Source organism: Somniosus microcephalus, chromosome 8 (assembly GCF_052327205.1).
Source record: "Somniosus microcephalus isolate GS21.2 chromosome 8, FLI_Smic_1.0, whole genome shotgun sequence".
NCBI lineage: Eukaryota > Metazoa > Chordata > Chondrichthyes > Squaliformes > Somniosidae > Somniosus > Somniosus microcephalus.
In genome coordinates, this window is record NC_140994.1 from 729941 (window position 1) to 745626 (window position 15686).

The window sequence follows — 15686 nt, forward strand, 5'->3', positions numbered from 1 at the left end:
AGATTTAACAATTTTAAACGGGAGACCTTGGGGTGGTTGTGCATAAATCTTTGAAGGTGGCAGGACAGGTTAACAAAGCAGTTTTTTTTTTTATATATTCGTTCCTGGGTGTGGACGTCGCTGGCAAGTCCAGCATCTATTGCACATCCCTAATTTCCCTTCAGACGGTGGTGGTGAGCCGCCGCCTTGCACCGCTGCAGTCCGCATGGTGAAGGTACGCCAACAATGCTGTTAGTTAGTGAGTTCCAGGATTTTGACCCAGCGACTATGAAGGAACGGCAATATATTTCCAAGTCAAGATGGTGTGTGACTTGGAGGGGAACTTGGAGGCGGTGATGTTCCCATGCGCCGTCTAAGTGGTAGAGGTCGTGGGTTTGGGAGGTGCTGTCGAAGAAGCCTTGGCAAGTTGCTGCAGTGCATCTTGTAGATGGTACACACTGCAGCCACGGAGTGCCGGTAGTGGAGGGAGTGAATATTTAAGGCGGTGGATGGGGTGCCAATCAAGCGGGCTGCTTTGTCCTGGATGGTGTAGAGCTTCTCGAGTGTTGTTGGAGCTGCACTCATCCAGGCAAGTGGAGACTATTTCATCACACTCCTGACTTGTGCCTTGCAGATGGTAGAAAGGCTTTGGGGAGTAAGGAGATGAGGCACTCGCCGCAGAAAACCAAGCCTCTGACCTGCTCTGGTAGCCACAGTATTTATGCGGCTAGTCCAGTTAGGTTTCTGGTCAATGGTGACCCCCCCAGGATGTTGAGGTTGGGGGATTCGGCAATGGTAATGCCATTGAAGGTCAAGGGGCAGTGGTTGGAGATAGTCATTGCCTGCCACTTAAGTGGCATGTAACATTCGCGCCACACATTAGCCCAAGCCTGAATGTCATCAAGGTCTTGCTGCATGCGAGCATAGACTGCTTCATTATCGGAGGAGGTGCGAGTGGAATGGAACACTGTGCCATCATCAGCGAACATCTCCACTTCTGACCTTATAATGGAGGGAAGGTCATTGATGAAGCAGCTGAAGATGGTTGGGCCTAGGACATTGCCCTGAGGAACTCCTGCAGCGATGTCCCGGGGCTGAGATGGTTGGTCTCCAACAACCACAACCATCTTTCCTTTGTGCTAGGTATGACTCCAGCCAGTGGAGTCTTTCCCACTGATGCCATTGACTTCAGTTTTACTAGGGCTCCTTGATACCACACTCAGTTAAATGTTGCCTTGATGTCAAGGGCAGTCACTTTCAACTCACCTCTGGAATTCAACTCTTTTGTCCATGTTTGGACCAAAGCTGTAATGAGGTCTGAAGCCGAGTGGCCCTGGTGGAACCCAAACCGAGCATCAGTGAGCAGGTTATTGGTGAGTAAGTGCCACTTTATAGCACTGTCGACGACACCTTCCATCACTTTTCTGATGATCGAGCGTAGACTGATGGGGCGGTAATTGGCCGGATTGGATTTGTTCTGCTTTTTTGCGGACAGGACATACCTGGGCAGTTTTCTACACTGTCGGATAGATGCCAGTGCTGTAGCTGTGCTGGAACAGCTTGGCTAGAGGCGCGGCTAGTTCTGGAGCACAAGCCTTCAGCCAACAGCCGGGGATACTGTCGGGGCCTGTAGCCTTTGCTGTATCCACTGCGCTCAGCTGTTACTTGATATCACGTGGAGTGAATCGAATTGGCTGAAGACTGGCTTCTGTGATGGTGGGGACCTCAGGAGGAGGCCGAGATGAATCATCCACTTGGCACTTCTGGCTGAAGGTGGTTGCAAACACTTCAGCCTTGTCTTTTGCACTCGCCGGATTGGATTTGTTCTGTTTTTTGCGGACAGGACATACCTGGGTTCCGCCATCATGGAGGATGGAGATATTCATGGAGCCTCCTCCCCCCGTTAGTTGTTTAATGGTCCACCACCATCACGACTGGATCTGGCAGGACTGCAGAGCTTTGATCTGATCCGTTGATTGTGGGATCACTTAGCTCTGCTGCTGCTTTTGTTGTTTAGCATGCATGTAGTCTTGTGTTGCAGCTTCCCCAGGTTGGCACCTAATTTTTTAGGTACGCCTGGTGCTGCTCCTGGCATGCTCTTCTACACTCCTCATTGAACCAGGGTTGGTCCCCTGGCTTGATGGTAATGGTAAAGTGAGTGATATGCCAGGCCATAAGGTTATAGATTGTGGTGGAATACAATTCTGCTGCTGCTGATGGCCCACAGCACCTCATGGATGCCCAGTTTTGAGCTGCTAGATCTGTTCTAAATCTATCCCATTTATCGCGGTGGTAGTGCCACACAATACAATGGAGGGTGTCCTCAGTGTGAAGACGGGACTTCGTCTCCACAAGGACTGTGCGGTGGTCACTGCTACCAATACAGTCATGGACAAATGCATCTGCAACAGGTAGATTGGCGAGGATGAGGTCAAGTCAGTTTTTCGCTCATGTTGGTTCTCTCACCACCTGCTGCAGGCCAAGTCTGGCAGCTACGTCCTTCAGGACTCGGCCAGCTCGGTCAGTAGTGTGCTGAGCCACTCTTGGTAATGGACATTGAAGTCCCCCACCCAGAGTACATTCTGCGCCCCTTGCTACTCTCAGTGCTTCTTCCAAGTGGTGTTCAACATGGCGGAGTACTGATTCATCAGCTGAGGGAGGGCGGTAGGTGGTAATCAGCAGGAGGTTTCCTTGCCCATGCTTGACCTGAAGCCATGAGACTTCATGGGGTCCGGAGTCAATGTTGAGGACTCCCAGGGCCACTCCTTCCTGACTGTATACCACTGTGCCGCCACCCCTGGTGGGTTTGTCCTGCCTGTGGGACAGGACATACCCAGGGATGGTGATGGAGGAGTTTGGGACATTGGCTGAAAGGTAAGATTCTGTGAGTATGACTATGTCAGGCTGTTGCTTGACTAGTCTGTGGGACAGCTCTCCCAATTTTGGCACAAGTCCCCAGATGCTGATGAGGAGGACTTTGCAGGGTCGACTGGGCTGGGTGTGCCATTGCCGTGTCCGTAGCCAGTGCAGAGGTCAATGTCGGGTGGTCCGTCCGGTTTCATTCTTATTATTTTGTTTCGTAGCAGTTAGTTACAACTGAGTGACAGTTAAGAGTCAACCACATTGCTGTGGGTCTGGAGTCACATATAAGCCAGACCAGGTAAGGACAGCAGATTTCCTTCCCTAAAGGACATTAGTGAACCAGATCCGATAGTTTCATGGTTACCATTACGGATACTAACTTTTCATTCCAGATTTATTTAATTAACTGAATTTAAATTCCCCAGCTGCGGGATTTGAACTCACGTCTCTGGATCATTACTCCAGGCCTCTGGTTTACTAGCCCAGTGACAATACCACTATGCTACCGTTCCCGTATGCTGATAGGGATAGAAGAGGAGGTGGGAGGAGGCTCTGGTGGATAATAAACACCGGCATAGATCAGTTGGGACGAATGGCCTGTTTCTGTGCTGTGCATTCTATGTATTGGAGCCGCAGGCAATGCCAGGCCGGCCACCCCGCAGGCAACGCCAGGCCGGCCACCCCGCAGGTTGTAGGGAGCACGGGACAGATCTGCAAATAGCAGTAAGAATTACAGAGCTGGCGGGAGCAATAGATGGGTTACTAAGCTGTTACTCACCAGGCAAGAAAGGGATGCAGCGCAACTTAGGATCCTTCTGTCCTCCTTCAACAGGAAACTTGTCCAGGAGTTGCATCTGCAACAAGGAAAGGACATAATGCATGTTACACATCTCGCAGTACAGCACTATGTAAACCCACTCTTACTACAGAGTATAGTGTTCAATACAATCAAAATACAAACATCAGAATTCACCCTGCACCGAGAGTTACTTATTGAGCCAGAGAACTAAACATTTACAGCACAGAAGGCGGCCACTCAGCCGATTGTGTCTGTGCAGGCTCTTTGCTGGAGCAATCTAAAACTAATCTCTCTTCTCCACTCTTTCTCCATAGTCTTGTGCTTCAAATATTTATCCAATTTTCCTTAAAAGGAAGCAACGAAATCTGCCTCAACCACTCGGTGGCAAAGCCCTGGAATGATCTTTCCAAATGGATTGCTGGATCCAGCTCCTAATCTAGTTCTTTGCATTTGTAACATGCTCCTACCTCAACCCACCATCACTGAAACCCTGGAACAAGTCTAGCCGAGATTTCCCCAGTGCCCTCCTTTCTTGCCTCCCCATCCTCCATCAACTCCAGCTTGTCCAAAATTCAGCTGCTGTATCCTGTCCCCTCCTTGTTAACTTATGTTAGCAGTAGCTGCCTGACAGTTAAATTTAAAATCCTTGTCCTCATCTTCAAATCCATCCATGGCTTCAGCTCACCCCAGCTCTGGAACTTCCTCCAACTGTGTATCCCCTCCTACACTTGACTAATCTACTGGAATTTTTTGAGGAAGTGCAACAGGACCTGGGTGTCCTTGTGCACCAGTCGCTGAAGGTAAGCATGCAGGCGGTTAAGGCGGCAAATGGTATGTTGGCCTTCGTAGCGAGAGGGTTTGAGTACAGGAACAAGGATGTCTTGCTGCAGTTGCACAGGGCTTTGGTGAGACCACATCTTGAGTATTGTGTGCAGTTTTGGTCGCCTTAACTGAGGAAGGATGTTCTTGCCATGGAGGGAGTGCAGCGAAGATTCACCAGGCTGATACCTGGGATGGCAGGAATGACGTATGAGGAGAGATTGGGCCGATTGGGCTTATACTCGCTGGAGTTTAGAAGAATGAGAGGGGATCTCATAGAAACTTATAAAATTCTAACAGGACTAGACAGACTAGATGCAGGAAGGATGCTCCCGATGGCCGGGGAGTCCAGAACCAGGGGTCACAGTCTAAGGATAAGGGGTAAGCCATTTAGGACAGAGATGAGGAGGAATTTCTTCACCCAGAGAGTGGTGAACCTGTGGAATTCTCTACCACAGAAGGCAGTAGAGGCCAATTCATTAAATATATTCAAGACGGAGTTAGGTATCTTTCTTTAGGCTAAAGGGATCAAGGGATATGGGGAGAAAGCGGGGATAGGGTACTGAATTTGGATGATCAGCCATGATCTCATTGAATGGCGGAGCAGGCTCGAGGGGCCGAATGGCCTACTCCTGCTCCTATCTTCTATGTTTCTATGCACTGTTCAGTCTTCCAACTCCAGTCTTCACTTTGCCCCACTATTGATGGCAGAGTCTTGGCCCTACTCTGCCACTCTCACCTCTTTACTTCTCTCCCAAGGTTACATTTTTAGTATTTCTGCTATTTCTTTTAACTCTCCCATCATGGCTCAGTGTCCATTTCTTCTCCCTTTGTAAAATGCCTTGGGGCTTTTTCTGTTAAAAGCATCACATAAGTGCAAGCTGTTGGTTCCTCTATACAGTAGCTTTCTGTTCACAGTGGGACGGTACTGACAATGCCCAGTGGCTGGGAGAAGACCCATGAAGGATTAGTGTACTTTGATTTAAGAATGTAGCCCATGCCAGCACAAATTACTGGAACACAAGAACTTCAATAAAGCTCAAGGGGATGAACAAAATAAAAACTTCCACACTGCAAGCCATATAAAATACTCCACTAGTTCTCAACGGGTTATACTCAAAACGTTAATCTGTCTTTTCCCTTTACAGATGCTGACTGGCTTGCTGTGTGCTTCTAGCATTGTCTTTCTTTCATAGGAATTGCTAGAAGAAAAAAGACCACGGTTCATCTCGTTCACCTTCTATGATCCTGATAATTGCATAATGCAACAATAATGGAGTTGTTGACTAATTGTGGCAATTAATCTCTGTCAATTAGTCTACAGATCTACAGTATTTAAAAACCTGCTCAACAGTAATATGTTTTGACCAAGGTTTCGGTCACCACTCCTAATCTCTCTCTATCCGGCTCAGCCTTATGCCTATTTGTGACATGCCCTGGGATGTTTCTTAAAGTTAAATGTGGTAAATTGTTGTTTTTTTCCTTTTTAAATGAAATACTGGGAATCTGGTCTCAACACTCAATGCAGCCAGTTTTTATCCACAATCCCCCAAAAACAAACACGACGCTTAGAGTGCACATTTCCAACACAACTCAACACCAACCCTCCAGTCCAATTAACACAACCTTGAAAATAGGTTTTACAGGAAATGTCAGCATCACCTTGGAACCCGTCCAAAGTGCCTCTTCCTTAGTAGACAGTCTAATTGAGGGCGCTGAAAAGACAAAGACCTGAAGTAGTGAAAGCCTTATCTGACCCATCCAACTGGTCTAAACAGGACAGCTGCTGACTGGCTAAACCACTCTCTCAATTCCGACAACTATCATCGAGCCAACACAGTCCCTGAAGAGACAGCATCGCCACACCACAGATACACCACTGATCCCAAGCCAGGGACAGTCTCTTACTTTTATTGTAGTTCTTCTACTACAAACACTGCCCTATATCTACTTGTACAATATTGTAATCCAGGGACATAACAATAGTACCCTCATGTGATCTGAACTGGGTACGTACGTCTTTCACGTTTCTTCAAACTCTCCACAGGTAGACCGAGCAAATACTTGGTGACAGGAGGCTTGATACAAATCGTTAAACTAGTTTATTTTATGCTGCATGACCATACAAAGTGACAGTTATGCCCAGATTCACTTATTTTAAATCAAAATTGGTCTTCACATATTAGGAGCGGCAACGAGCGGCCGTGAACCGCGCCGCCCGAGACACAGAGCAGGGGAGCGGCAGCGGCCGCCCGTCAACCGCGCGGCCCTCTAAACTGCCCTGGCAACGCCGGGCCCCCCCAGCTAGTTAAATATAAAATAATAAACACATTACATTCCCCACATCAGTAGGTTGTCTTCCTTCGACAGAATTACTCCTCAGCATTCTGTCCTGAAGCCCAGGGCAGAACCTCCTCCTCCCCTGCAGTCTGCCTTTTCTTCTCAGCCTAACTCCAGTCTCCACTTTTTTTTAGTCAAACTGACGACTCCACCGAGTTCGCCAGTCTAACTTGGTAATGATCTTTGCTGAGTTACAATGAAAATGCTTCTTTTTGTATGTTATACATGAAGCCATTGTGTTTCACTTCTCACAGAAAGCCAAACTAAATCATAGACCATGACTCCATCACACTGATAAAAAAAAATTCAACTTATCCAGTCACCATGAAGTACTGGGCTTGGTCATAGGTCTTTATTCAGGGCTGTTCCAATTATATGTTGTTTTTTGATTAGCCATCTATTTTGGGACAGTCAGCTTTTTTGAAGCTGTTAATCAGCTTTACTGAGTCTGGTAGGTTGGCATGTTTGAGTTTATGGAATATTTTCATGCAATATTCAGATCCTTTCAATTCCACTGTTTTGGAGTGGATGTAAACACATCATTAAAGGTGCAAAGCAGCAATAAAATAAAGCAAATGGTGCAGAGGACAGCAATGAGGCTGATACCAAGGTAAGTACAGATGAACTTACTCTGACCATCTAACTGATCCCTCCATAGAAATCTATGATCCCCTCATCAGTATCTAACTACCTCTTGAATGACTGTCAAAAGAAATATGGGAGGTTAGAAAAAAATCCTCAGAGGGGTGATTAGAATATGGAATTCTCTGCCACAAAACATTGTTAAAGCAAAGTTCATAAATTATTTTTAACGTGAGTTAAATAGTTTCTTGAAAAATGTTAATTTGAATTAAGATTGAGAAATAGTAACAGGAGTCCATTTAACACAAAAAGAATCACTGTACTGGCTACACAACAGAAACAGAAAGTAGGGGTCAAGGACAGCTCTAGGGATCGGTGCTTGGACCACTATTGTTCACCATTTACATAAACGATTTGGACTCAGGAATCGAAGTACAATTTCAAAATTTGCAGACGACGCCAAATTGGGGGGGTGAAGTTAATACTGAGGGAGACTGTTCTAAAATAAAAGATGACTTTAATAAACTTGCAAAATGGGCGTATAATTAGCAAATGAATTTCAATATACACAAGTGTGAGCAGTTACATTTTGGTAGGATGAATAAGGAGGCCACATACTGCGTGGATAATAAGTCTAAATGGGGTAGAAACGTAAAGGGAACCAGGGGTATTACAAAGTATTTACAGCACAGAAGCGGGCCAGAAGGTTGTGGGTTCCAGTCCCATGCCAGGAACTTGAGCACAAAGCTAGGCTGACACTCCAGTGCAGTGCTGAGGGAGTGCTGCACTGTCGGACATGCCGTCTTTCAGATGCGACGTTAAACCGAGGCCCTATCTGCTCTCTCAAATGGACGTAAGAAAGCCCATGGCACTATTTTGAAGTAGAGCAGGGGAGTTATCCCCGGTGTCCTGGCCAATATTTATCCCTCAACCAACATAACAAAAACAGATTATCTGGTCATTATCACATTGTTGTTTGTGGGACCTTGCTGTGCGCAAATTGGCTGCCGCGTGTCCCATATTACAACAGTGACTCTACTTCAAAAGTACTTAATTGGCTGTAAAGCGCTTTGAGACGTCCGGTGGTTGTGAAAGGCTCTACAGTATATAAATGCAAGGCTTTCTTTTCTTTCTTTTCAAATACTCCTTGTGGTAGCGAGTTCCACAGTCTAACCACTCTCTGGGTAAAGAAGTTTCTCCTGAATTCCCTATTGGATTTATTAGTGACCATCTTATATTATGGCCCCTAGTTCTGGTCTCGCCCACAAGTAGAAACATCTTCTCTACATCTACCCAATCAAATCCTTTCATAATCTTAAAGTCCTCTATCAGGTCACCACTCAGTCTTCTCTTTTACATCAGAACATAAGAAATAAGAGCAGGAGTAGGCCAATCGGCCCCTCGAGCCTGCTCCTCCATTCAATAAGATCATGGCTGATCTGATCCTAACCGCCAATCCACTATCACAGAACCATCTCCTGAATCTAACAGAATTAGACACACGAAATAGGAGCAGGATCAGGCTACACGGCCCCTGGGCCCGCTCCGCTACCCACAGGGCCATGACCGATCCGAACCTAGGCTCCTGTCCAAATTCCTGCCCGCTCCCCGTAACCCTTAATTCCCTTTACTTCTAGGAAACTGTCTATTTCTGTTTTAAATTTATGTAATGATGTAGCTTCTACAGCTTTTTGGGGCAGCATATTCCATGGACCTACCACCCTCTGAGTGAAGTAGTTCCTCCTCATCTCAGTTTTGAAAGAGCAGCCCCTTATTCTAAGACTATGCCCCCTAGTTCTAGTTTCACCCATCATCGGGAACATCCTCCCCGCATCCACCCGATCCAACCCCTTCACAATCTTATATGTTTCAATAAGATCGCCTCTCATTCTTCTGAACTCCAATGAGTAGAGTCCCAATCTACTCAACCTCTCCTCATATGTCCATCCCCTCATCCCCGGGATTAACCGAGTGAACCTTCTTTGTACTGACTCGAGAGCAAGTATGTCCTTTCTTAAGTATGGACACCAAAACTGTACGCAGTATTCCAGGTGCGGTCTCACCAATACCTTGTACAACTGAAGCAATACCTCCCTATTTTTATATTCTATCCCCCTAGCAATGAAAGCCAACATTCCATTGGCCTTCTTAATCACTTGCTGCACCTGCATACTAACCTTTTGAGTTTCGTGCACCAGGACCCCCCAGATCCCTTTGTACTTCAGTACTTTCCAGTTTCTTGCCATTAAGATAATAACTTGCTCTACGATTTTTCCTGCCAAAGTGCATAACCTCACACTTTCCAGTATTGTATTCCATCTGCCAAATCTCTGCCCACTTACTTAGCCTGTCTATGTCCCCTTGCAGGTTTTTTATGTCCTCCTCACTCACTACTTTCCCTCCCATCTTAGTATCATCTGCAAACTTTGATATGTTACACTCGGTCCCCTCCTCCAAATCGTTAATATAGATTGTAAAGAGTTGGGGACCCAGCACTGACCCCTGTGGAACACCACTAGTTACTGATTGCCAGTCTGAGAATGAACCATTTATCCCAACTCTCTGCCTTGTTAGGTAGCCAATCCTCTATCCATGCCAGAATATTACCCCCAATCCCGTGATTTTTTATCTTAAGCAATAATCTTTTGTGTGGCACCTTGTCAAATGCCTTTTGGAAGTCTAAATACACTACGTCCACTGGTTCCCCTTTATCCACCCTATATGTTACTTCCTCAAAGAACTCCAGCAAATTTGTCAAACATGACTTCCCCTTCATAAAACCATGCTGACTTTGCCCTATTAAATTATGATTATCCAAATGTCCTGTTACTGTCTCCTTAATAATGGACTCCAAAATTTTACCTACCACAGATGTTAGGCTAACCGGTCTATAGTTTCCAGCCTTCTGTCTACTGCCCTTTTTAAATAAGGGTGTTACATTAGCAGTTTTCCAGTCTGCCAGGACCTTTGCCGAGTCCAGGGAGTTTTGGAAAATTATTACCAATGCATCCACAATCCCTACCGCCACTTCCCTCAAGACCCTAGGATGTAAGCCATCAGGTCCAGGTGATTTATCCGCCTTGAGTCCCATTATTTTACCGAGTACCACTTCCTTAGTGATTTTGATCGTGTTTAGCTCCTCCCCCCCTTTAGCCCCCTGTTTGTCCAGTGTTTTATGGTCTTAATAACCTGCATCGTCACTTAGTAATTTGTATATCAGTAACCCCCAGATCCCTACGTTCCTCTACCCCATTTAGACACTTACAGACAGACAAGATCGTCTCAGAGACCATTCCAGAAATAAATAACTCGGTATGAAGGAGTGCTTATTGACATCAATCCTAATCTTTCCTTTTACCAGGTTGCATCGCTTTAATCTCCAGTGTTAGGTGGATAAGTTATGAGTAACAACTAGATAAACTAGGGCACATCAGCCATGGAAACAGACATCGCAGAAGGGATCTTATAGAAATGTATGAGATAATTCTAAAGCAAAATAGTGTGGATGCTGGAAATCTGAAATAAAAACAGAAAATGCTGGAAATACTCAGGTCAGGCAGCATCTGTGGAGAGAGAAACAGAGTTAACATTTCAGGTCAATAACCTTTCATCAGAACTGGAAAAAGTTAGAGATGTAACAGATTTTATGCAAATGTAGGGGGGGGGGCAAGGACAAGTGGGAGGGGAGGGGAGGGGAGGAAAGAACAAAAGGGAAGGTCTGTGATAGAGCTTGAGCACCAAGCTGAGAGAATGCAAATGGAGTGGATCGCACGCAGACTAAGAATTGAGAGAGCAGGAAGGCAGTTGAGATGTCTAACTGAAGAGGAGTGGAGCCACAGAACCCAAGGACTCTATGTTAAAAGGCATGAGAGCAGACCTGCGGGAGAGCGAGAGGAGCGTCCGCAGATAAAGGTAGGTCCGAGAGCCCAGAGGGAGCACAAGCGTCAGGGAACGAGATACAAAACCTAAAATGACATCAGCACAAGGGAAGGAGCTGATTGGTGAGTAGCTGGTGTTTTTTTTTTAAGTCGAGTTTATTTCTGTTAAGTTAGTTAATAGTCTATTAAGTAGAGGCATGGCAGGGCACCTCAGTGCCTTGGAATGCACAAGCTGTGCCATGTGGGAACTCCAGGATGCTTCCCGTGTCCTGGACAACCACATGTGCAGGAAGTGTCATCAGCTGGAGGAGCTCAAGCTCCAGGCCTCGGAGCTTGAGCAGCAGCTAGCGTCACTGCAGTATATCAGTGAGGCAGAGAGCTATGGGGATAGCACGCTTCAGGAGGTGGTCACCCTGCAGCGCAACAGTGTGCAGGCAGAGAGGGAATGAGTGACCACCAGACAGACAAGGAGGAGCAGGCAGGTAGTGCAGGAGTCCCCTAAGTGCATCTCGCTCTCTAACCAGTATGGTGAGGGCGATAGTTCCTCTGGGGAGTACAGCCAGAGCCCAGTCCATGGCACCACGGGTGGCTCAGCTGTACAGGGGGCGGGCGAGGATGAAAATCGGGAAAGCAATAGTGATAAGAACAGACAGGCGTTTCTGCGGCCACAGATGTGATTCCAGGATGGTATGTTGCCTCCCTGGTTCCAGCGTTAAGGATGTCACTGAGCAGCTGCAGAACATTCTGAGGGGGGGGGGGGGGGGGGGGGGGGGGGGAAGAGAGAGAAGGTGAACAGCCAGAGGTCATGGTCCATATTGGTATCAACGACATAGGTAGAAAAAGGGATGAGGTCCTGCAAGCATTTTTAGGGAGCTAGGAAAGAGATTAAAAAGGACCTCAAAAGGTAGTAATCTCCGGATTACTCCCAGTGCCACGAGTTAGTGAGAATAGAATAGGAGGATAGAGCAGATGAATGCGTGGCTGGAGAAATAGTGCAGGAGGGAGGGCTTTAAATTCCTGCGGTTCTGGGGGAGGTGGGACCTGTACAGGCCAGACAGGTTCACCTCAACAGAGCCGGGACCAATCTCCTCGCAGTGGGGGGGGGGGGGGGCTTGCTAGTGCTGCTGGGGAGGGTTTAAACTAATTTACATAAGATTACATAGGATATACGGCACAGAAACAGGCCATTCGGCCCAACCAGTCTATGCCGGCGTTTACGCTCCACTCAAGCCTCCTCCCGTCTTTCCTCATCTAAATCTATCAGCGTAACCCTCTATTCCCTTGTCACTCATATGCTTGTCCTGCCTCCCCTTAAATGCATCGATACTATTTGTTTCAACCACCCGCTGTGGTAGCAAGAACTAACAGGACTAGACAGACTAGATGCAGGAAGGATGTTCCCGATGGCGGGGGAGTCCAGAACCAGGGTTCACAGTCTAAGGATAAGGGGTAAGCCATTTAGGACTGAGATGAGGAGGAATTTCTTCACCCAGAGAGTGGTGAACCTGTGGAATTCTCTACCACAGAAGGCAGTGGAGGCCAATTCATTAAATATATTCAAGAAGGAGTTGGATATATTTCTTAAGGCTAAAGGGATCAAGGGATATGGGGAGAAAGCAGGGACCGGGTACTGAGTTTGGATGATCAGCCATGATCGCATTGAATGGTGGAGCAGGCTTGAGGGGCCGAATGGCCTACTCCTGCTCCTATCTTCTATGTTTCTATGTTCCACATTCTCACCACTCTTTGGGTAAAGAAGTTTCTTCTGAATTCCCTATTGAATTTCTTGATGGCCTCTAGTTTTGCTCTTCCCCACAAGTGGAAACATTCTCTCTGTATCCACTCTATCAAAACTTTCATAGTTCTAAAGACCTCTATTAGGTCACCCCTCAGCCTTCTTTTTTCAAGAGAAAGAGAGACCCAGCCTGCTCATCCTTTCCAGATATGTATACCCTCGCATTTCTGGTATCATTCTTGTAAATCTTCTCTGCACCCTCTCCAGTGCCTCTATATCCTTTTTATAATATGGCGACCAGAACTGTACGCAATACTCCAAGTGCGGTCTAACCAAGGTTCGATACAGGTTTAGCATAACTTCCCTACTTTTCAATTCTATACCTCGAGAAATAAACCCTAGTGCTTGGTTTGCTTTTTTTATGGCCTTGCTAACCTGTGTTGCAACTTTTAGTGATTTGTGTATTTGTACTCCTAGATCCCTTTGTTCCTCTACCCCACCTAGACTCTCACCCTCCAAGTAATAAGTGACCTCCCTATTCTTCTTACCAAAATGTAATACCTCACATTTATATCTGTGTTGAACTTCATTTGCCAATTATATGACCATTCTGCAAGTTTATTAATGTCCTCCTGCAATTTGTTGCAGTCCTCCTCAGTATTGACTATTCCCCTCCCCCCCAATTTGGTGTTATCTGCAAATTTAGAAATTGTGTTTTTGATTCCAAGTCTAAATCGTTAATGTAAATTGTGAACAGCAGTGGTCCCAGCACTGATCCTTGTGGAACACCACTACCCACCTTCTGCCACTGTGAAGCTACCCTTTACTCCTACTCTCTGCTTTCTGTCCTGAAGCCAGCCAGCAATCCATTCAGCTACTTGTCCCCTGACTCTGCATTCTCTGACCTTGTTCATCAGTCTATTATGGGATACCTTATCAAAGGCCTTTTGAAAATCCAGATAAATTACATCTACTGCATTACCATTGTCTACTCTCTGTTACCGCTTCAAAAAATTCAGTAAGGTTGGTCAAGCAAGACTTTCCCTTTTGAAATCCATGCTGACTATTCATTATTATATTTTTGGTTTCTAGATGTTCTTCTAGTTTCTCATTTAGATGGGGGGATGGGCACCAGGATGTGGCATTAGAAAGGAGAAACAAGGTGCACAAAGGATTGAGAGAGACATATAGCACTAGAGTATGAAATAGTACTGTATTAGGTGGGGTCAGACTAAGAATGAATACAAGAAGGTCTGAGATAGGTTTATAGTGCATGTGTGTAAATGAGGTTGGTAAGCTGCAGGTGCAAATAGCCACATGGGAATATGATGTCGTGGCGATAACGGCGACCTGGCTCAAAAAAGGGCAGGATTGGGTACTAAATATTCCTGGATATAAAAAGGTGTTCAGGATAGATAGGGAAGGAAAGAAAGGAGGTGGTGTGGCAGTATTGATTAAGGAGAATGCTACAGTGCTGGAGAGAGAGAGGATGTCCTGGAGCGGTCAAGGACAGAATCTATTTGGTTAGAGTTAAGAAACAATAGAGCTGCCATTACACTACTAGGTGTATTCTATAGACCACCAACTAGTGGGAAAGATAGAGGAGCAAATTTACAGGGAAATTAGAGAGGAGCAAGAACTATAGAGTAGTGATAATGGGGGACTTCAACTATCCTAATATAGACTGGGATAGTAATAGTGTAAAGTACAGTGAGGAGGAAACATTTCTGAAGTGTGTTCAGGAAAACTTTCTTGATCAGTACATTTCCAGCCCAACAAGGAAGGAGACATTGCTGGATCTGGTTCTGGGGAAATGAGGTGGGTCAAGTGTCAGTAGAGGAACATTTAGGGAACAGTGATCATAGTATCATAAGGTTTAGATTAGCTATGGAAAAGGACAGGGGGAAATCTAGAGTAAAAAATACTTAACTGGAAGAAAGCCAATTTCAGTGGGTTGAGAATGATTCCAATTTACCCGGGCCAGATCCAAAGATTGGCAGGCAAAACTGTAACCGAACAATGGTTTTAAAAGAGGAGATGGTTCGGGTACAGTCGAGGTACATTCCCAGGAGAGGGAAAGGTAGGGCAACCAAAGCCAGAGCTCCCTGGTTGATGAAAGAGAAAGAGAGTAAGATGAAGCAGAAAAAGGGGATGTATGACAGATGTCAGGTTGAGAATACAAGTGAGAACCAGGCTGAATATAGAAAGTTCAGAGGAGAAGTGAAAAAGGAAATAAGAGGGAAAAAGAGTATATGAGAATAGATTGGCAGCTAAGATAAAAGGGAATCCAAAAGTCTTCTATAGGCATTTAAGTAGTAAATGGGTAGTAAGAGGAGGGGTGGGGCCAATTCAAGACCAAAATGGAAACCTATGCATGGAGGCAAAGGGCATGGCTAAGGTACTAAATGAGTACTTTGCATCTGTCTTATAAACGGAAGGGTACAATTCTAAAGGGGGCGCATGAACAGAGACATCTACGGGTCTATGTGCACAAATCGTGAAGGTGGCAGGGTAGGTTGAGAAAGCGGTTAAAAAAGCATAAATAGAGGCATAGAGTACAAAAGCAAGGAAGTTATGATGAATCTTTATAAAACACTGATTCGGCCACAACTGGAGTATCGTATCCAATTCTGGGCACCATACTTTAGGAAGGATGTGAAGGACTTAGAGGGTGCAGAAATGATCGACAAGA

At 45.8% G+C, this 15686-nt stretch overlaps 1 protein-coding gene across 3 annotated transcripts in view; it reads right to left on the bottom strand.

Annotated features, from left to right (window-relative positions):
- The window catches only part of sh3pxd2aa (SH3 and PX domains 2Aa), a 650923-nt gene that overhangs the window by 533098 nt on the left and 102139 nt on the right, over window positions 1-15686 (bottom strand). For all 3 annotated transcript variants that reach the window (XM_085994085.1, XM_085994084.1, XM_085994083.1), the window contains exon 3: window positions 3620-3695. In XM_085994085.1, coding sequence (XP_085850211.1) covers window positions 3620-3695 — 76 coding nt within the window. The remainder of the gene's footprint in view (window positions 1-3619; window positions 3696-15686) is intronic.